The sequence below is a fragment of the Triturus cristatus genome, chromosome 6, assembly GCF_964204655.1.
Source record: "Triturus cristatus chromosome 6, aTriCri1.1, whole genome shotgun sequence".
Lineage (NCBI taxonomy): Eukaryota > Metazoa > Chordata > Amphibia > Caudata > Salamandridae > Triturus > Triturus cristatus.
The window spans coordinates 430,955,469-430,978,722 of NC_140589.1; the positions used below are offsets into that span (position 1 = coordinate 430,955,469).

General features: G+C 49.9%; 1 protein-coding gene across 1 annotated transcript in view; it reads right to left on the minus strand.

The window, feature by feature from the left end:
• GCLC (glutamate-cysteine ligase catalytic subunit) overlaps positions 1-23,254 on the minus strand; it is a 252,101-nt gene that overhangs the window by 75,392 nt on the left and 153,455 nt on the right. Inside the window, exons 11-12 of the mRNA XM_085610850.1 lie at positions 6,061-6,153; positions 5,852-5,956 (exon numbers count right to left, since the gene is read on the minus strand). Coding sequence (XP_085466976.1) covers positions 5,852-5,956; positions 6,061-6,153 — 198 coding nt within the window. The remainder of the gene's footprint in view (positions 1-5,851; positions 5,957-6,060; positions 6,154-23,254) is intronic.

Sequence of the window (23,254 nt, forward strand, 5' to 3'; positions counted from 1 at the left end):
GGGGAATTGTGGGTGGAGTGGAGGTTAGCTCTAGACAGTAACCGTATTTGACAATATCTTTGACCCACCTGTCCGTGGTGATGGAGTTCCACGTGGACAGGAACCTTTGTAGCCTTCCCCCGACAGGTGTTATGTGGTCGGGAGGAAGGGAGAGGGCGTCACTGCTGGTTCTTGGGGGAGGACCTGGTGTTGCCGTAGCCGCGTCCTCTTCCCTTTGTACTGGAGCCACGATATCCACCCCGGGTGTTTTTATCGTAGGTGGTTTGTGTATTGCCCTTGTTGTATGTCTGCTGTGACCCCTGTCCTCTACCTGCTCCTCTATTTCCGGGGCGACGAAAGGAGCTGCTCCGAAAGGACTGAGTCTGGAGAGCCCCCATGGACTTTGCGGTGTCCGTGTCCTTTTTAGGTCTCGGGACCATCCGGTCGGCAGACCGGAAGTCCGGAGATTTAATGTCATTGAGAAGAGGGGCTTGCACCCGCCCCTCTTCTATCCTGTTCTCCATTGGCTGGCCTCTTAAATGCTGGCCAGCCACTGGAGAAGAGGTCCAGTCACTCCGTTGAAGCCCCGTCTTTTTCGGATCGGGGGGCGTGTTTTTTGCGAGAAGTCTCAGGGAGGAGACAACAGCAAAACACGCCCCCCAATCCGAAAAGGACGCTGCGTTTCTCCGAGGCAGTTCTTCTCAGCCTCGGAGAAAGGCGGTGGTGTCTTCCGGTGCCCTCTGCTTCTTTATGTTACTTGGGAGTTCCGCCCGTCCGGAGTAGGAAAAGTAGCGCATCCAAGCCAGGGAAACCGAGGAAGTCACATCCAGGTACCGGTCGCGTAACGCGCCCGCCCGAACATTTTGTCACTAGAATCTCCCCGACAACTTCATCACAATGCAACGCAGCAACTCTGGAACCCCTTAAAGAGAACCACAAATCTCTCTAAAAGAGACCCGCTATCCAACCCTCCATTTACCTAACTAGATCCACTTACACAACAGTTCAACAATTAAGCGCCAAAACAGAGACAATGTCAGACTTACTGGCGTACTCAGCCAGAATTACCGCCATGGGTTCCAGGGCCTCGCAGCTCTATGACGGGACTTACCTCCTAACTCCCGCCGGTGACTCTTAAAAATCCTATCATCGAATCTGCAATTGATTTCGACTATAGTGTACTTCAAAAATTGACGGGAGGGAAGGCCAATCAAACAGTACAAATAACGTGATAAGCGGCTAAAATTAGGAGGGCGCTGTCACTTCACTCTATAATTGGTTAGAAAAAGAAAATAGCCCACCCCGGAAACGCTGCCCAGCTGCTCCGGAAGTGATCAACTCGGAAGTGGCTGCTCTAGCCGCACGCGGAATCTTCAATTCCAGGCTGTCTTGTCGGTCGCCCCTGATGGGTGGGGTGGTGGTCGGCAGATTTATCGGGCTGGGAGGGAACCGCGGTGTAGCCGATGTTTATTGCCGTCTCGCTTTACCGGAGATTTCGAATGGGCGGGGCAGATAGCAGGCTCGGGCTAGCGTGACATTTTTGGTTTCGCTTTCTCCTAGCCTCTTGGTGATTTTATTGCCGTGTGGGATAGATGTTGGGCGTGCAGGCGCTCTCGTAGCCGCCTTGGACGAATACGTACCAGAAGAAGATTCCGTTACGTTTCCAGAATGAGTCTGCTATTTGGTTTGCACACTGGCCCAGGCATTCTTGGCCGACTGTTGAGCTGATGGGCTGCTTGTCGCCATGGTAGACAAACTAGAACATTAGAGCATTTTGCAGAGTTCGTTGTTTTTCCCAGCTCGGAAATGAGATATCACCTCACGTCGGTATGTTGGTCGAACATCATTATTAAAACAAAAAATAAAAAACTAAGTGTCAAAGTGAGTAAGATATACAACACAGTAAAATACACTACAAAGAAACAAGTTTAAAGAACAGAGGAAGGGCACCTTCTACACAGGTACTAAGCCGAGAATGGGCCGTGACCACATCCACGTTATATTCTTATCCTCTCTCCAAGGAGTTCTTTTCACCGCCAGCTCACGACGCAGAAGTGGTATAATTAATTGAGGATGTCACATCATTATTATCCCTTCAGTTCAGTTTGCTCTGCGAGAATTTTGAACAAAAGTGTTTTCCCTTCTTGCTTCCTGTGTTATAAAGAGGCGGCGCGTGAAAGCAGTCGACATGTTAGCCGACAGAATGCGGCGACGTCTCTGTCACGAGCCTCCTCACAAAAGATTCGTGAGCGGGAAACCTCTGACCTGCTGAATCACAATAACGGGCCAGTCAAGGAGGGACCATGCCCAATGGAGAGCGGCAAAGCCATATGCTATATGGATATTATATTGCGACGTTATTATTTTTAAGAATACATTTCATTGTTTTTATGTTGTGCCCATACTCCCTTTAAGGAGCTCCAGAATGCTTTTACCCTTAAAGATCATAAAAGGCTAGAAAACAACCACAGGTTTAAATTCCGTTATCAGATTAAGAAAACAAGCATTTACAATGCAATGGTCTCGGCATTGGTAAAGTTAGAGCTATTGGCATTGCTCATGACATTATTTTTGTTTATGTTTTTGTTTTTAAAACATTTAAAGAAACGGCATTGTCATGAGCAATGCCAATAGCTCTAACTTTAACAATGCCGAGACCGTTGCATTGTAAATGCTTGTTTATTTTCTCAAGGGTGGTGTCAACCTCCGGTCCGAATAAATAGTCGGGGTTGACAGGCTGGTTGAGTATATTATTTTGCACCTCAGGTTTGAATCCGGAGATTCGCAACCAGGCATGTCGTCGCAGCATGACGCTTGTGTTAATGGCCCTGGCAGCCGTGTCTGCGGCATCTAGTGCACACTTGATGGAAGCATTTGTGAGTAGCTGTCCCACTCTGATAAGAATTTCTGCACTTTCTTTGTACTGGTCAGGGAGATGTTGGAGTAGTTGCTCCAATGTGTCATAGTGCGCTCTATCGTAGCGAGCGAGGAGCGCTTGAGTGTTGGCTATGCGCCATATGTTGGCAGCCTGGGCGGCAACTCGCTTGCCGGAGGTCTCTAGCACCTTGGACTCTTTGTCCGGGGGAGGAGCGTCACCTGTTGTCTGCGAGTGTGCCCTCTTGCGAGCATTCGCTACGACAATGGAGTCTAGTGGTAATTGGCCTCTGATGTAAGTAGGGTCCCCAGGCGCCGATCTGTATTTCTTATCGATCCTGGGGTTTATCACTCGTGCCCTGGTGAGTTCTTTGAAGATGTCCTTGGCTGGTTTGAGGACCCCTTTCAACATGGGCAGAGTTTTTACATGTCTTTCTGAGGATGCGAAGGTGTCCATAAGAAAGTCGTCCTCGATGGTGTCAAAGTGAAGCTGCACTCCATGATTATTTGCGGCACGTTCGATAAGAGCGTTGAACGCTGCAGTGTCCTCTGTGGGAGATGTTTTCGCCCCATAGAGTTGTGGGTCCTGTGCATCTAGAGGTGCACCTGGATCTACAGGGTCGCCCCAAGTTTGATCAGGGTCCTGTTGGTAATCAGGGTCTATGTCTCCGTGGTAGGGGACTTGGTTATCCATGTAATCCCCCAACACATCCGTGTCGGAGTGTGTGGGAGAGTACGATTGTGGATCTTGGTAGGGCGAGTGGTAAGATTCGCTTAGGAGAGGTTCTGAGTCCACAGGCAGCTTCCTTTTTAGCGGGATCCGGAAAGGGTCCAAAGGTGGCTCCGAAGTTATCCTCCGTTCGTGGATAACCATCCTGCCGGTGATGGCGTCGATGACATGTGACGGAGACGCCTCAGGAGGTGTAGTTGTGGTGTGGGCGACCCGTGTCCTGAGTTGGAATATTTTTGGGATCGTGGACGGAGGCAGGCCAAAAGTAATGTTGGCTGGCACCGAAGAGGCTGCTGGAGCTTTTATTGGGCCGGAGCCCGACGTGTCCTGGAGGACCGTTTTGGTTTTGCTGCTTTGTGCTGCACCAGGTCGCACTTGGAGCGTCTTTGAGGCTTTCGCGCCGACCAGGTCTGTCGAGGCGGTCGTCGACTTTTTCGGCACCAGCGGGTCATCGAGTCGAGGGGCGGGAATGGCCGTCGACGTCTTCGATGCATGAGGCTTCGGTGTTGCCGTGGAAGCGATGTGAGACGCAGCCGGCAGTGTGCCCTTTGGTGTCGGAGTCGATGGCGTCGACGCCGGGAACCGATCAGGTTTGTTGGCACCGAAGGCCTTTTTCCGTATGCCGACTCCGACGTCGGCCGCTTCAAGTTCGGCACCGAAGTCTGGCTTGGTGCGCTCGGTGCCGACGCGCTTCGCTGGCGTCGAAGGTGTGGAAGGCCTCGATCCGACCAGCGCCATTTTTGGTTTCGGTTTCGATTGAACCAGTGCAGCTTTCGGTTTCTGTTTGGAAGAAGGGAAACCAGCCGGTTTAGGTAATAATGGCTGCCGCTGAATGTCCGAGGCCGGGCCCGAAGAACTGCGGGATAGGTCTCGGGTAAGGCCCGAAGGCGATCCCTCGACCGGAGCCATAGACTGTGGCACTGGGCTCTCTTCAGTCTGAACGGGTAGGCCTTGCTCGTCATTGGAGCTACTCTCTTCGGCCCCTAAGGCCTCATCGTAGTCTCCTACCTCGGTGTCGTCTTCATCTCTGCGAAAGAGTGATTCGTCGACGTCGTTCGATCCGGAGTCATGTTCGGAAACGGGACTGGAGGGTAGGATCTCCAATTCTTCGACATCTTCGGTCTCGGCGTTGAAGATGTCTGCCGGGGCCGGTGCCGCGTGCTGCGCTTCGAGTCTTGCCGCTCATCGATTCCGTAGAGTCTTCTTTGAACGGAACCGGGCACATGCCATGCATGTCGATTCGTCGTGATCCGGCGAAAGGCATTTGTTGCACACCGGATGGACGTCGATGTGGGGATATTTCGCATTGCATACCGGACATCTTTTGAACGGTGTCCTCGATTTCATCGTCGATGGGCAGGTAAGAAGCGAAAAGTCGGTGCTGAAAGTTGTTAAACTAACAAAGGAGTATCGAAACCGATCGAGAAAACAGTACCGACGCGAACTAAAGGCCTTTTGGCCTCGATAAAGTTTTTCCTAACTTGAGCTAAGATAGCACATCCGAACCCAATGGCGGAAAAAAACAATCTGAGGATGGAGAGGATGCCCATGCGCACTGTAGTCCAGGGGAGGAGTCACCTATCCCAGGATACCTCGAAGACTCTTCCAGGACAACAACGTGCAAACATCCGGACCCAACACTAGGCGGCGATCTATGCACAGATATGAATTCAGCAGCCCACATGCCTCGAACTTGTATATACAGGTGGCATCATGCCTGGCAGGTGAAGTCAGGACTTGAACCACATGGCACCAACTTGAGAGCTACTTCTGGAAAAAGCTTTTCACAGACCGTCAGATGTCTGGGGAAATCCCTAAAGATAAGGGATCTACAGGAAGATGTATCCAAAACAACTGATAAGCAAAACGTAGCTATTTGTTGCACGTAAACTTTGTAAAGGCACAAGCAAATAATCTGTGCGATTACCTATTATGTGAAAAAGATGTACTCAAATGCATTTACCCAACTGAAACAGTTGCGTGCACATCATAGCATTTCATGTTAAGTTTTTTTAAACAAAAAATTAATTGCAAAAAACAATTAAAAGCAGCCAATCTACACTGACATTTCTAGCCACAAATCGATTAGAGTTTCAACTAATACGATTTGGAAATCTTTTATATGATTGACTACCAACAGTCCATTGCAATACACATTACTGGGGGTTGTCAGTGATATTACATCAATTCTTTACAGATGAACATTGTGCTGGTATACCCTATAAAGAAACAATCCGAGTAAAAGCACAAAAGACATCTTAACCTTACCTTCGATAAAGGTATAAGGAAATCAAGTTTGTATGAAAGAATCACTCTGGTTAACAATACCACAAACACGACGTATGCAGAGTTCTCGAAATCAGTCAACTGGACCTAGGCAACAAAATGTCAAAGAAGTTTGCTTATAATCAGCAGGTGGCATTCAGTGTATGAACAGAAAGTATTGTGAAAGTAAATTTGTGTTACAGAAATGTTACCTCCATGGGCCGGAACTCTACTCTCCATCCGATATCTGAATTTGGAGGTGGTGGTTTGAATCGCATAGTCTGCCAATTTGTAGACTGGATATTCTAAAATGGATATAAACATTCATTTGTACCAGCATCATACTCCACACATGTGACCAAACAAAATGTAAAAAGAATTACTCACCTAAAGGAGTATACTCTTAAGTCATTAGCATGAGTCCATCTTGTAAACACGAATATGTTGGATCAAATACTGTACTACAGCAACATTTATTTAAAAATAGGCAAGGCTACCATATGTAGTTCTCTTCTCCCACTCACCAGAATTAAAATTTCAGTCAATTGGCTAAATATAACTGCTTGGAATCCGACTCCAGAATGGATGTCCAAGTAGGCCAATCATTTCTGCAAAAGCTGCAAGAGTAAAATGGCTAATGGTATCTGTTGATCTTGATCGTTTTTACTCTCCTTCAGCATGTTTCCCTCTTGTGATAGCAGAGTCTGTATTCACAAACGGAAACCACATAATGGAGAAGGTAATATTTCTTGTTATGCAATACTAGAACACTCGTGAACAACCTACCCACATTCACAGGAAGGAAAAGTTGTTCACCTGTAAGGATAATGTTACTTTCCCAGTAAACATCTGTTCTTGGCATGTACAGCTGTAGATTCACATGCTTTGCATACTCCTGCCATCTAGTGTTGGGTTCGGATGTTTGCAGGTTGTTTTTCTTCAAAGAAGTCTTTCCCAGTCACGAGGTAGGAGACTCCTCCTTTCGGTGATAGTGTGCATGGGCATCAACGCCATTGTTAGATTGTTTTCCCGTAGAGGGTAAGAATTGAGTTAGTAAGTAAAGAAAAAAAGATTTCAATGCGCATGTATGTAGAATAAGATAGAGAACTGCAACAGTTACAGGAATCCGGGGAGGCGGGTGGGCGCATGTGAATCTACAGCTGGACATGCCAAGAACAGATGTTTACTGGGTAAGTAACATTATCCGTTCGAGGCATGTGAGCTATAGATCACATGCGTTGCATAGATTTTACAGCAGTATTCTCCCAACACGGTGGCTAACCTGTAGCTGTTGGTGTTCTCTGAAACAGTGTTTTAAGTACTGCTTGGCCCACATTAGCTTGTTGTCTCGCTAACACATCTACACCATAGTGCTTGGTGAATGTGTGCGGTGTAGACCATGTTGCAGCTTTACAAATATAGACTGAGGATGTTTCCTAAGAAAGCCATAGTAGCCCCTATTTTGTGAGTTGAATGCGCTCTAGGGGGTATAGTTAAAGTTTGTTTTGCTTTTAACAAGTTTGAATGCATTTAACAATTCACCTGACTTGGATGGGATTGCCCTTGTGTGGTGGTGCAAAAGCAACAAAAAGTGGTTTGGTTTTACTAAATGATTTTGTCCTTTCAATGCAATATGAAAGGGCTCTTCTAACATCTAAGGTGTGTAGGGCTCGTTCTGCCACTGAATCAGGTTGAGGAAAGAATACTGGTAATTCAACTGACTGATTGATATGAAAGGCAGAAACTACCTTGGGTAGAAATTTGGGTTTAGTCTCTGAAGTTGGAAAAAAGGTTCTTCTATTGTTAGTGCCTGTAGTTCACCCACTCTACTCAGTAATGTGATTGCAATGAGGAAAGCAGTCTTCCAGGAGAGAAACTGTAGCTTACATTTATGCATGGGTTCAAAAGGTGGGCCAATTTATCTTGTGTGGACTATGTTAAGATTCCACACTGGGGCAGGAGGAAGTCTTGGTGGTATAATTCTTTTAAGTCCTTCCATGAATATTTAATTACTGGCACTCTAAAAAGCGATAAATGTTACCTATTTTGAAAATATGCAGCAAGATGTAGTCGGACAGAAGTATAAGCTAATCCTGACTGCTGCAAGTGTAACAGATAACAAATGATATTTTGTATTGAAGCATCAAAAGGATTGATGTTATTGCAGTAGATAACAAAACGTTTCCATTTAGCTGCATAACAGGCTCTTGTAGTAGGCCTTCTGGCCACTCTGATGTGGTTCATACAGTCTGGTGGGAGATTTAGTTAACCAAACTGAATTCAGCAGCCAGATCATGAGGTTCAGTTGTTTGGGATCCGAGTGTCTGATTTGTCCATGGCTCTGTGCGAGGAGACTGGTGTAGTGAGGAGTAGCTTTTGATGTGGAACTAGTGAGATCTCCAACAGGGTTGTGAACCCTGGTTGACGGGCCCATGTGGGAGCTACTAGGATCAGTGTGAGGGATGTTTGTCTGAGTTTTTGAACTACTAATGGAACGAGTGGGAGAGGAAGAAAAGTGTGGGCAAATATACCTGACCAGTTCATCCATAGTACATTGCCTTTGGAGAGCGGGTGTGGGTACCTGGAGGCAAAGTTTGGGCATTTTGAAAGTATGGGAGGAGAACTTGAGGGTGAAGTTCCCAGGTGTGTATTTGCTGTCTGTCTGCTGAGAAGATCGGCAATCTGATTGTTCACTCCTGGGAGCTGTTCCGCTAGGAGATGGATTTTGTGGTGAATGGCCCACCTCCAAATGTCTTAGGCCAAGTGCGACAGTTGGGGAGAATGTGCCCCCCCCCACTGTTTTTGTATGTAATACATAGCGGTCATGTCGGTATGAACTAGGACTGCTTTGCCGACCAGGTGAGTCTGAAATGCTTGGAGCGCCAGAAGCACTGCTAGCAGCTCTAGATGGTTTATGTGGAGTTTTTTTTGCTGTTGACTCCACTGGCCTTGCACTGTGTGGTGTTGAAGATGAGCCCCACAGCCTGTGAGGGATGCGTCCGCTGTTGTAATGGTCTGGAACTGGGTCTATGAAGGGCTGTCCTTTTGATACATTTTGTGTGTTCCACCACCGCAGAGAGTAAGGAGTACGGCCGCTTACCAACACTAGATCAGTTAACAGACCCCACGATTGGTTCCACTGACTCGCTAAGCATTCTTGTAGGGGAAGCATTTGAAGCCTGGCATGGGGAACGATCATGAAGCAAGATGCCATCATTCCCAGTAATTGCATAAACACTCGAGCTGGAAGCGAGTGATTGGACTGAAACTGGAGAACTAGAGCCTGAATGTTGTGAATTCTCGCTGTGTTGGGAAAGGCTAGAGCCTTTTGACTATCTAAAGTGGCCCCCAGGTAGTTTTGAGTGTTGGAAGGTTGGAGATGCGATTTCAACACATTGGCTGTGAACTCCAGTTGGCGTAGTAACTGTAGTGTCCTGTGAGTATGTTGGAGACACTTTGGATACGTGCTGGCTTTGATAAGCCAGTCATCCAAGTAGGGGAAGACAATGTGTTGTGTTCTCAGGTGAGCAGCAACTACTGCCAGACACTTTGTGAAGACTCTGGGAGCAGTGGTGACTGAACGGGAGGGAGTACCTTGAACTGGTAATGTTGGCCCGCTACTACAAATCTGAGAAATTTGCGGTGAGTGGGATGTATTGGAATATAAAAATAGGCGTCCTTTAAGTCTATAGTAGACCGAAAGTCGCCCTGTTGCAGAAGTGGGAGCACTTGTTGAAGTTTTAGCATGTGAAAATGCTCTGACTGTATGTAAAGATTTAATTCTCGGAGGTCCAAGATTGATCTGAGAAAACTGTCCTTTTTTGGTATGAGAAAGAAAAAAAGGAGTATACGCCTGACCCATGGTATTGTAGTGTCACGGGCTCTATAGCCCCTTTTAAAAGGAGAGACTGAACCTCTTGTTTGAGGAGGTGTAAGTGATCCGGTGACAATTTATGTGAATGTGGAGGAACGTTTGGAGGATTGTTGGTGAATGCCAGGCAATAACCAGCACTGATCATTTCCAGTACCCATTTGTCTGTAGTTATGGACTGCCAGACGGGTAGGTAATGTGAAAGACGTCCCCAGACAGGTGTTAAATGGTCGGGGGCGCGGGGGGGGGGGGGGGGGGGGGGGTAGGCAAGTCACTGTTTGATGTTGGAGGGGGAGGAGTATGTATTGGAGCCTCTACCTTTGCCATTGTTGCCTCTGTAACCCCCGTTGCAGTAACCCTTTGAGGCAGAGGGTTTGTTGCCTTTATAGGTGGTGGTACCAGTATCTGAGGAGGTATTCTTGAAACCTCCGCGATAGAAGGAGCGCCGAAAGGAACCACGTCCTGGGGTTAATTGAAGGGCTCACATAGATGTGGCCATTTCTGTGTCTCATTTTTTCTAGTGAGGGATCTACCACAGGGCCAAATAGATGTTCCTTGTCAAAAGGTGTATTCAGGATAGAAGTTTGAACCTCTGGTTTGAATCCTGAAATATGGGCGCTTGATGCGCGGGTTCGTCCGGTGGCGGATAGACGCTTTTCCCACAATGAGCGATGGCTCATTACTCGCACGTCGGACAAACAATTTCGGACTTGTAAAGGATGCTTCAGGTTAGACTTGCACACATTCACAACCCTGGCAGGGCTCATTGGGAGAGGGAGCTAGGCCGGTCACTTAGCCACAAGGAGTGGGAGGGCATTTATTATAGGGCTCGGCATTCCGCTTATCATATGGGGCTCACCGAGACTCTCACGAAGGTGGTAACCTATTGGTACTACACTCCAGAATCTCAACATTCAATGGACCACACGAGGGAGGTGCGGTGTTGGAGGGGGTGTGACCATATTGGTACACTGGTGCACTTACTGTGGGAGTGTGAACATATTCAGCCCTACTGGACACAGGTGATTGATGAGGTAGATAAACACTAACACCGTGCTACCTCGATTCCCAGCATACATCTTGCTTGGTCTTCCCAACCCCCTGACTTATCAGCTTCGATCACGCAGCGGTCGGCAAATGGCAATAGCGCTGGGGTCGGCGATACAGAACATCCTTACTCATTGGCGTACCCCTACCGTCCCGACCTTCACAGGTTGGCTGGATCACTTGTGGTACGTCCTCAGAATGGAGAATCTCACGCTGACCATGACGGGTGAGGGCCCCAAGTATAGAGAGTTGTGGCAGCCTTTTCTGGCACTTTTGGCTACTGAATTTCGTGAGGTCACCTGCCTACGTTATCTACGTTTATTGCACCTAGCAGATACACCAGGGACAGATGAGTGAGGGAGTCATATTAGGGGGTCCGGGGGTACTACAGGGTGGACATGGGAGGGGGGGGGGGGTTATTGGAGGGGAGGGGGGGTCTTTGGAGTCCCCCGCTTTCTTTTCCTGGGTATATTAGCCTTTGTTCCGACTGGGGGTGGTTGACTTGCTAGGGCGCATGCCCGCGATTGGCAACGCCTTTCTAAGAGTGGTTTGTTCAGTTGCACGCCCGATGCAAGCACAGTTCGGAGAGCTTACCGGATAGAGTTGCTTTGAGTGTTTTGTTCCTTTTGAAAACTCAAGAAGGACTGCAAATCGACACATGGAGCACCTTCCAGAGCCTATAGGTCTTAGCGGGTCATCTCTTCAGGGACGGGGACTTCTTGCATCACGAGCGTCTTGCTCGCTAGCATCTGTTCATATCTGACAGTTCCTTTCCCCTTCCCCACTTTTTCAGACGCGGCCGGCCTGGACGGGTTGTAGGCGGCATGCTGTGTTTAAGTTTGAAATGTCTGCTTTGACTTCTGCTTTGCTTGCTGATATACCTGCGCAGTAACACGCCGGCCCGCTGGGTTGTAGGCGCTAAGTGCTGGTACCATTGACGGTGTTCTTTCAATAAAATAGATTTAAACCTAATAATATCATAACTGTCATCATATAGTCACGTGAATCTTAGCACTGTCTTAATAAAAGGAATACAATGAAGCCTTACAAACCTGTCGTTTTAAAACATACCAGAACCAGAATACAGGAGTTCGCTTAAAAAGAACACGACTGAAAGCGTGTGAAAGAAAATCAACTTTGACAAAAGTTGTATTTAAAAACGCATTATCAAAATACGTTTGTAGAAATCAAATGCATTGTGTTAATTGCATGTATGTGTGTGAATCCCTGCGTGTGTGCCGACTTCACATGAAAGGTACTGCGCCTTCTCTGAGTCAGTGTAAGTTTCTATTCACAACACCATTCGGGACTCTGCTAAAATGATCAGTTAAATCACTCGCTTTACCCGCCAAGTGCTTTCTTTACCGGTGTGTAGTGCAGCATTATTGTGATATTTACCACCGACTGCATGATATTGTATAGTAGCGCAGATTACACGTCAGCTCCCTGCAGCTGAAGCGTTCGCTGGATGTGCGGACACTGGGCAGAACGGAATAAGACGCAGATTCCGACCAAGCTCACACCGCGAAGGAGCATTATTCTTCTCAAAAGGATTTGGGGAAGTTTCATCCAAACTTCACCGTCCTCTCCGCACACGTCTGTGAGTCGCACAAGCCCCTCTCCTCCCATCAGAGCCTCCGGTACAAAAACACTTCCTATCAGGGGCGGACAGTTAGACCTCTCTATCCAACACCGCCCCGCTGCCACTCGGACAAAAGTGAAAACAAGTGTCTTTAACTGTTGCGTTAGAGTCCCCCCCACCCCACCCCCCGCTCCAGCTCTCCCACACACAGCTAAATACATATAAAAATGGTTCAAGCAAACTATGATATCCGATTACAGTGTCCCCTTGGTTTGTACTTGCAAAGCCTCTGATACAATTTGGCGTCAATAGCACAGTATCAAAAAAACTGTAAATAAACAAGTAAATAGAAGCACCTGTCACTGGTAGAAACCTCTACACTCTGCATATCCATAGTAAGAGCCTATATGTTAATAAGATGCCTCTCTTTAATAGGGGCATACGTGTTAAAGGGAGTTTTGAACCTACCACAATGTGCACACTTGAATGTAGGTATCACTCACTCACAACCGATGCACTCCGATGATGGTTATGTCCCATTGATAGCGTATGAACTCTGATCAGTCGCTCCTTGCTGCCTTTATAGCCGTCCTTTCGGGCAATGTTTCTAGGCTCATCAAGATGACTGCCTGTAATATTCTAGTAGTAAAACAGCCACTACAGAAACGAGCGAGTCAGAGAGACAGAGGAGCTGGGTTACGGTGCCGAGGGAGCCTGAGCCTGCACAGGGATGACATAGGCAGCAAGCGTTCTCAAACACATAACGACTAGTGGGGGAAACCAGTGGTGCGCACGCACCACAGAGGAGCGGGGGGAGGGAGCGAGGCGAACATGCGCTGCTGCGCGTGCTAGAAACGGTCGGGAATGGGCGTGGCAAAGGCGGGACATGCGCCCGCCATTGCCCAATCGCGTGCCTTAAAAAAAAAAAAAATTAAAAAACACGCGAAAGCCAATGCCTGCTGGCGAAAGCCTGATCACACGCACGACCGTGTGGTCAGCTTTCAAAACCAGATACAAAAGGGCTTTCGCTCCGCGAGCAGTGCTGTGCACTGCAACGCAGGCGCAAGCCCTAAAACGTTTCCTGCAAAATTTCGTGTAAATGCTTTCAGCAGTTTTGCAGTATCGTGTTCTAAAAGAGTCAATTGACTTTTTTTTGGGAAAGTTTTGTTAAGATTTGTCCAATGATGGCAAAGTTAGCAAACCAAAAAAAGGCATTTCCTATAGAAATGCAGACCTAGCTCTAACTATCCATTGGTGACTGCCAGTGGGTAATTAATATATATATGCAAATATACTTAGTTTAGGGAAGACAGGGTAGACAATATACACATTTTTTAATGCATTTCTAATAAGATAAATCTTCAATAAAACAATTTAAATCATAATCTGCATTAGAATATTAGTGGTTTAGAGACAGCCTGTGTTTGAACAATTAAGTAAGCCAGAACATGTTTAGCCCTCTATGCGTCATGCAGGTGTGGTGCTTTTTCAGTGCTAGAGATCTGCGTGGTTAAGGTTCAATGAGCTGGTAAACTTTAATATAGATTTAAAGTCTGAAGCTGTATTGTGGGTGCAGTCCTCTTCTAGTAGTGCAAATCAGAATCGCAATGTGTTTAATTGGAAGATTGGTTTGTGGGATCAATAAAAGCCTGTAAGGTTACGTAATCTCTTTGAATGCTTCTAATGTAGTCTCGATTGTAGACGCAAAAGCCTTTCTGAACTCATCTGGAATTGACCGCAAGAAGTCACGGAGCATAATTTAAAGGGCAAATGTGTCAATATGCTTAGATTATTAGCTAGCTGTTCACTGGGAAGGAATATGCTACTTACCAGTATGCATCTTTTCTTGGCATGTAGAGCTGCAGATCCACACACTAGCATAGTAGATCGCCATCTGGTGTTGGGTTCGGATGCTTGCACGTTGTTGTTGTCTTGGAAGAAGTGTTTGTAGTCACGAGATAGGTGACTCCTCCCTTGGACGATAGTGCGCATGGGCATCAACTCCATTGTTAGATTATTTTTCGCCATGATGGGAAATGATTGAGTTAGTAGAAGAGAAAGAGATGTCCATGTGTGATATGGGTGGGCGTGTGGATCTGCAGCTCTACATGCCAAGAACAGATGCATACTGGTAAGTAGCATATTCCGTTCGAGGCATATGAGCTGCAGATCACACACTACCATAGACTATATAGCAGTATCTCCCCTAGCGGTGGTCACCTGTATCGGTTGCAGCAGTTTGAAATAAAGTTTTAAGGACAGCTTGGCCCACAGAAGCTTGTTGCTTTGCTTGTACGACAACACAATAGTGTTTAGTGAAGTGTGTGTTGTAGACCATGTGGCTGCCTTACAAATGTCTTCTAAAGGAATGTTCCCTAATAATGCCATTGAATCCCCTAGTTTGCGTGTGGAATGCGCTCTAGGGGGAACTGATAGTGTGCGTTTAGCTTTCTGGTAGCATATTTGGATACATTTAAACTATCCACCTAGCAATCCCAGATTTGGAGATGGGGTTGCCCTTATGTGGTGGAGAGAAAGCTACAAACAATTGTTTTGTAGAAAGATTTAGTTCTGTCAATGAACAAGTTACTTACCTTCGGTAACGATGTATCTGTAAGAAACATTAGTTAGTTAGATTCCTCACCTTAGAATATCCCCAGGCGTCAGACTGGATCCGAAAGATTTTTCGTCAGCAATACCCCTTGCGCGTCGCTAGGCGTCGCCTGCGGCTCCGCGTCCGTCGTCTGCGTCGTGCGCCGGAATGACGTCGGAGTACTTAGACGCCGCCCTTGCGCGCTGACGTCAGTTCTTGTACATAGCTTTCCGCGCCAGGAACGCAGAGCCATGCAAAGACCGACACTGGTGCCAAAAAATAAAATCTAGGGGCCTGAAAAGGATAACCTTAACCCTAGATGTCAGTTCGCAGAACGGGGAGGATGGGTGGGTCGGTGAGGAATCTAACTAACTAATGTTTCTTACAGATACATCGTTACCGAAGGTAAGTAACTTGTTCATCTGAAAGAAACACGTTAGTTAGATTCCTCACCTTAGAATAGATACCCAAGCAATACCATCCCCGGTGGTGGGTCTGCGAACCAAGATCACACCAGAAAGTCCTGGAGGACAGAACGGCCAAAGAAGCCATCCCTCCGGACTTAGCTGTCAAGGCAGTAATGCCTGGCAAACGTGTGTAGCGAAGCCCACGTCGCCGCCTGACAGATGTCCTGCAAAGGGACACCCCATCCCAAAGCAGTAGTAGCCGCTGTGGCCCGAGTGGAGTGGGCGCGCAGCCCAACAGGAGGGTCCTTTTTGGCCAAGGAGTAACAGATTTTGATGCACAAAACGACCCACCGAGAGATGGTCCGTTTGTGCACAGCTTTTCCCTTCTTAGCACCCACGTATCCAACGAAAAGTTGGTCGTCCACCCGGAACTGCATTGTGCGGTCCAAATAAAAGGAGAGCGCACGTTTTGGGTCCAGACGGTGGAGCCTCTCTTCCTCTTTGGAAGGATGCGGAAAGAAGGTGGGCAAGGTGACAGACTGCCCAAGATGAAATGGAGTCACCACTTTCGGAAGAAAGGAGGGACGAGGCCGAAGGACAACCTTGTCCGGATGAACAGATAGAAAAGGAGGCTTGGACGATAGAGCCTGGAGCTCACTCACCCGTCTAGCCAAGGTGATGGCTACTAGAAAAGCAGTCTTAAGAGTTAGAAGACGAAGAGGACAATTGTGAAGAGGCTCGAAGGGAGCGCACATCAGGAATGTCAAGACAAGATTCAAGTCCCACTGAGGCATTACAAAAGGAACAGGAGGGAACGTGTGAGTAATGCCTTTTAGAAAGCGTGTAACTACAGGGGACTTGAAAAGAGAAGGCTGATCAGGAAGCCGCAAAAAGGCAGAGATGGCAGCAAGATATCCTTTCAGGGTGCCCAGGGCAGAGCCCTGCCGGGCCAAAGAAAGAAGAAAGAGGAGAACCTCAGAAAGAGGGGCGGAAAGGGGATCCACAGCCTTTGCTGTGCACCATGCCACAAATTTGTTCCACCGGCAGGCGTATACCGTCTTTGTGGAGGGACGCCTGGCTGCCAGAATGATATCACAGACTTCAGGAGGCAAGTCAAATGGCATCAACTGCCGCCGCTCAATCTCCACGCATGGAGGTGGAGGCTGGACAGGTTCGGGTGGAGGACCGTCCCCTGCTGCTGCGACAGAAGATCCTCCCGAAGGGGCAGACGCATCGGAGGATCGGTCAACATACTGAGTAGCACGGGATACCAGTACCTTCGTGCCCAATCCGGAGCCACCAAGATGACTTGGGCCCGGTCGTGCCTGATCTTCTTCAGCACTCTGGGCAGAAGTGGTATAGGCGGAAAGGCGTACAACAGACCGCAACTCCACTCGTGACGAAAAGCGTCTCCGAGCGAGTGCCGCCTTGGAAATTCCAACGCGCAGAACTGCTGACATTGCGCGTTCTCTTCGGTGGCGAATAGATCTAACCAAGGCTCTCCCCACTGCTGAAAGAGACCTTGCGCCACTTCGGAGTTCAGACGCCATTCGTGATCCATCATGCACCGGCGGCTGAGTTCGTCTGCTCTGGCGTTCAGAGAGCCCGCCAGATGTTGAACCACCAGGGTGACGCCCTGGTGTTCCAGCCATGTCCAGAGGCGCAGAGCCTCCTGACAAAGGGTCCACGACCCCACCCCGCCCTGTTTGTTGCAATACCACATGGCGGTGGTGTTATCCGTGAACACCTGCACGACACTTCCCCTGACAGAGGGAAGGAAGGCTTTCAGTGCAAGTCGGATCGCTCTCAACTCCAACAGGTTGATGTGGAGACGAGACTCCGCCGGAGACCAGAGGCCTCTGATCTCCGCCTCTCCCATATGGCCACCCCATCCCAGGAGGGACGCATCCGTCACTACGACATGCTCCGGTTGGGGAAGGGAGAGGCTCTTGCCCTTGACCCAATCGCGGTCCGTGAGCCACCACTGCAACTGCTGTGCAGTGCCCTCCGAGATCAAGACATGGTCGGACAGGTTGCCGTGATGCTGGGCCCACTGAAACTTCAGGTCCCACTGCAGAGCCCGCATGCGCCGCCTGGCGTGATGCACTAGTAGGATGCAGGAGGCCATCAGCCCCAGAAGCCGCAACACTAGCCTGACCGAAACCCAGGATAGAGGCCGAAAGATGGGAATCAGGGCCTGTATATCCCGGACCCGCTGTTCCGGTGGATGGACCCGGAACTGCGCCGAATCGAGAACCGCTCCGATGAAGAGGAGCTTCTGAGAGGGGCTCAGGTGTGACTTCGGCACGTTGATGGAAAATCCCAGCAAATGCAGGAGATCCGCCGTAGTCTGGAGGTGGGAGACGACTGTCTGGGGCGAGCCCGCCTTCAACAACCAGTCGTCGAGATAGGGGAAGACTGGAACCCCTGATCTGCGCAGATGAGCTGCGACCACCGCCATCACTTTCGTGAACACCCGAGGGGCACTGGTGAGGCCGAAGGGGAGCACGGTAAACTGAAAGTGCTCTGGGCCCACCGTGAACCGCATGTAACGCCGGTGGGCCGGCAGGACGGGGATGTGGAAATATGCGTCCTGCAAGTCCAACGCTACCATCCAGTCTCCGGGGTCTAGGGCAGCTAGAACCTGAGCCAAAGTCAACATCTTGAACCTTTCCTTCCGGAGGAAGGCATTGACGTTCCGGAGGTCCAAGATAGGGCGTAGTACCCCTTTGCCCTTCTTGGGAACCAGAAAGTAGTGGGAATAACAACCACGACCTACTTCTGGGCTCGGAACGCGCTCGACGGCCCCCTTGGCCAAGAGGGCCGAAACTTCCTCGTGGAGAAGATTCAAATGATCCCCCGAGATACGGTGGTGCTGCGGTGGCATGGCTGGAGGGGTCGTCTCGAAGGGGAGGGAGTAGCCCCTTCGGACGATTTGCAGCACCCACCTGTCCGATGTGATGGACCGCCAGTGGAGCAGGTGATGGCGAACTCTGCCGCCCACTGGCGTGGAATGGGCCTGAAAGCTCGGACTAGGAAGGCTTTGAGGCGGATGCTGCCGGGGTGGATGTGGGCTGACCGCGTCGTCCTCCAGAACCGCCTCTGCGGAAACCACGTCCGCGTGCAGGTTGGTTCTGCGGCTGGTGGCTAGGCGCACGTGAGGAGGCACACCCCTTCCTTGGCCACGAAAGGGGCGAAAAGTGGAAGTTTGCGACCGCGGGGCCGAGAGGCCCAAGGACTTGGCCGTAGCCCGGGAGTCCTTAAAGCGATTCAGCGCACTGTCCGCTTTCTCGCCAAAAAGGCGAGTGCCATCAAAGGGCATGTCCATGAGAGTGCTCTGGACATCGCCCGAAAATGACGTGGACCGCAGCCAGGCGTGACGTCTAAGCGCCACTGTGGTAGAAATGGCCCTACCCAGCGAGTCCGTGGTGTCAAGCCCACACCGTATAGCATGTCGCGCGGCATCCCTCCCATCGGCTAGAGCCTGGGTAAGTCGTGTCCGGACCTCCTCCGGACACAGGGGCAGCGCGTCCTCCACAGAGAGTGGGAATAACGGTCCAAGAGACAAGCGGTGTTCAAAGACCGCAGGCCCAAACTAAGGGAGGAGAACAGCTTCTTGCCGAACTGTTCCAGTCTCTTGGAATCCCGGTCCGGCGGGGCGGTCGGGAAAGAGGATTGGGAGGTGGAAGCCTGGATAACCAGGCTCTCAGGGGTAGGGTGTTGCGACAGAAAACTGGGGTCGCCCGGAGCAGGGCGGTGGCGCCTGGCGACGTTCCTGTCCACAGGAGGAACTGTGGAGGGCTTGGACCAGGTGCCCTGCAGAACGTCAATGAGGGCCTCATTGAATTGCAGCAGAGGCTCAGTGGAGCTTGCTGCAGACTGAAGCACCTCAGTAAGGACGTTAGTCCTCACAGCCACGGCTCGAGGGCTGCGGCCGCCTTGCGCAGCACCACAGAGAAAGCAGCGCCCTCCTCCGAAGCCAGTCGGAGGAGAGACAAATCCAGTGTCTGGAGAGGTATCCAGGCCACTGGCCTCCCCCAGTTCATCTGCCCAGTCCTGGGACAGTTGAGCCTGAGCGGCTATAGGATCCTCGGATCCCTCCCAGTTGTCCCCATCATCCGATTCCTGGTATACAGGAGAAAGTAACGGAGCCGGGTGGTAGACATAGTGTGTCTCTAGCGGCGCCGATCGCGGCGTCCATCGACGCCGTACCGGCACCGGGCCCGGAGAGGGACTGAACTGGGGCTCGACGTCGAGCGGAGTCGACGTCGGGGGTGGTACCGGTGTCGACGCCGGCGGAGGAGGCGTGACGAGGTCGACCGGCGTCGGCGGGGACTCGAGAACGGGTCCCACGGGCGCTTGCGGCGTCGAGGCCGGAGCCGTCAGCGGCGCCGGAGCTACCGGCAGGCAAGGCAGCCCAGTCGGGTCCGCGGGGCCCGAAGGCGCACCAGCGGGCGCCGACGGCAGAGCCAGGTTCCTCATGGCCGAGAGGAAGGCACTGACTTCCGCCGGCGTCGCGTTAGTCCCAGGGACCGGAGGCTATGGGGACGGGCGCGGCGCCTGCGGCGCCGCCGGGGTGGAACCACCCTGACCCTCGGCCGAGTCGCGCGACCGGCGAGGGGAGTCCGAAGAGCGATGTCGCCTCTTGGACTTCTTGGAATGCTTCGACTTACCCGAAGACTTGGATCCCGACGACCGATGGTGACGTCGGCTGCGGCTCCGCGACCGATCCTTGGACCTCCTCCTGGACCGGGATCGAGAGGCGCACGGAGCCGAGTGGCGAATCTCGAGAAGCTTACGGGACCGCTCCCGTCTAGCCTTCGAGGTCAGGGCCTGACAGTCCGAGCACGACTCCGCGTCGTGGTCGAGGCCCAAGCAGTACAGGCACCGGCGGTGATGGTCCATAACCGACATCAGGCGGCTACAGTCAGCACAGGCTTTAAAACCAGGCATCCTACCAACACCGGAGTCGAGACAGGATCAAAAAGGATCAAAAAAGTTAGTCAAAAATTGACTAAAGGGGTAGCTCTCCCGGATCTGCGCTTACTGGCGCGGAAAAAAGAAGAACGGACGTCAGCGCGCGAGGGCGGCGTCTAAGTACTCCGACGACGTCATTCCGGCGCACGACGCCGACGACGGACGCGGAGCCGCAGACGACGCCTAGCGACGCGCAAGGGGTATTGCTGACGAAAAATCTTCCGCATCCAGTCTGACGCCTGGGGACATTCTAAGGTGAGGAATCTAACTAACGTGTTTCTTTCAGATGTAGTAAAGCAGGGCTCTTTTAACATCTAAGGTGTGAAAAGCTTTTTCCGCTTCAGAGTCTGGGTTTGGAAAGAACACTGGTAACTCTACTGATTGGTTAAGATGAAAAGGAGATAAGACTTTTGGAAGGAATGTTGGATTTGTCCTAAGAAGCACTTTGTTACGATGTAATTGTAAGAATGGTTCTTGTATGGTTAAAGCCTGGGTTTCACTTACCCTTCTGAGGGATGTGATTGCGGTAAGGAAAGCTACTTTCCATGTAAGGAACTGTAGTACGCATTTATGTAGAGGTTCAAATGGGGATCCCATGAACCTAGTAAGAACAATGTTTAGATTCCACACGGGAGAGGGTGGTAATCTGGGAGGAATAATTCTTTTAAGTCCTTCCATGAAGGCTTTGATCGCAGGGACTCTAAAGAGTGACAAGTGCTGTCGATTTTGTAAGTAAGCTGCTAATGCTGCTAGGTGGAGACGTATGGATGAGTATGCTACATTACATCTTTGCAAGTGTAGTAAGTAGCAAATGATGTTCTGGATGGATGCATCCAGTGGGTGTATATTATTGTTAGTGCAGTAAATGGCAAATCTTTTCCATTTTGCAGCAAAGCAAGCTCTAGTAGTAGGTCTTCTGTCTTCTTTTATAATGTTCATGCAGTCTGGTGGCAGGTTAAGGTAACCGAACTCTAGGACTTCAGGAGCCAGATGACCAGATTCAGTTGACCTGGATCTGGATGTCTGATCTCTCCATGGTTCTGGGTTATTAAGGACAGGGAGAGATGCAGTTTTTGTGAACTGAAGAGAGTTCCAGTAGTGTTGTGAACCACGGTTGGCGTGCCCATGTGGAAGCTACTAGGATCAGTTTGAGAGACTGCTGCCTGAGCTTGCGTACTACTAGTGGAATGAGTGGGTGAGGCGGGAGAGGGAGAAAAGCGTACGCAAATCTGCCTGACCAGTTCATCCATATCGCATTGCCCTTTGACTCCGGGTGGAGAAACCTGGCTGCGAAGGTTGGGCATTTTGCGTTTTCGTATGTGGCGAACAGATCTATGTCTGGTTGGCCCCATTTGTGAAAAAAGGGCAGTAGAACTTGGGGCTGTAGTTCCCATTTGTGGATCTGTTGTGTCTGTCGACTTAATAGATCGGCAATCTGGTTGTGAACCCCTGGAAGGTGTTCTGCAAGTAGGTATATGTTCTGAGGAATGGCCCATCTCCAAATGTTCGGTGCGAGCTGGGAGAGCTGCAGCGAATGTGTGCCTCCTTGTTTTTGTATGTAATACATGGCTGTCATGTTGTCCATCCGGATGAGGACAGTCTTGTTCTGTACATGTAGTTGGAAGGATTTTAGTGCTAAGAATACTGCTAGCAGTTTTAGGTTACTGATATGGAGCACTTTGTTGAGTGGTCCATTTGCCCTGAGTGGTGTGTCAGAGGAGATGGGCTCCCCATCCTGTGAGTGATGCGTCTGTTGTCAGAACTATCTGTGGAAGAGGCTCTAGGAACGGCCGGCCTTTGGACAAATTTGTTATGTTCCACCACTGTAGAGAGCGATGTTTTCGGCTGTCCACCAACACCAGATCTGGGAGTTTTCCGTGAGCCTGGTTCCACTGACGTGCTAGACATTCCTGTAAGGGACGCATTTGAAGTCTTCTATAAGGCACAATGAAGATGCAAGATGCCATCATGCCTATGAGCTGCATGAACACTCTGGCTGAAGAAAGTGTTGGTTTTGAAATTGTGATAAGAGCTTGTATACTGGCTATCCTGGCTGGACTGGGATATGCTAGGGCTGTGGAGGTGTTTATGGTAGCTCCTAGATATTGGTGTATATGAGAGGGTTGGAGATGAGCCTTTTGATAGTTGATAGTGAACCCCAAGTTGTGTAATAGTTTGGTGAGTGTGTAGAACACATTGGTGTAATGACTTGGCTTTTATTAGCCAGTCGTCTAGATACGGGAAGACATGAATTTGTTGTCCTCTGAGACGTGCTGCTACTACTGCGAGACATTTTGTGAATACTCTGGGCGCGGTGGTTACCCCGAATGGAAGGACTGAACTGGTAGTGTTGTCCGTCCACCATAAACCTTAGGTACTACCTGTGAGCAGGATGTAGGTGTCCTTGAGATCTAGTGTGGCAAGGAAGTCGCCTTGTTGCAGCAGTGGGAGCACTTGTTGAAGAGTGATCATATGGAAATGGTCCGAGTGTATATACAGATTTAGGGGTCTGAGGTCGAGTATTGGTCTCAAGAGTCCTGACCTTTTTGGGGATTAGGAAGTACAGTGAGTATACCCCTGTTGCTTGATGCTATAAGCGAACTGGCTCTATTGCGTGCTTTTGAAGGAGGGAGAGAACCTCTGGTCTGCGGACATGGGACGCTGTTTGGGCAGTATGTGTGCGGGGGGGGGGGGGGGGGGGGGGGCTTGGGGGGGGGTAGCTGTAAGTTCCAGGCAGTAACCATACTGGATAATTTGTCTTACCCACTTGTCTGTAGTGATGGAGTCCCAGACAGGTAGGAACTGTGTTAGTCTGCCCCCGACTGGAGTGGAATGGTCTGGGGGGAGTGGAGGAAAGTCATTGTTTTGTGGCAGGGAAGGTGCGAGTGTCATTACCTCGGCCTCGTCCCTTATTGTTGTTCCCTCTGTA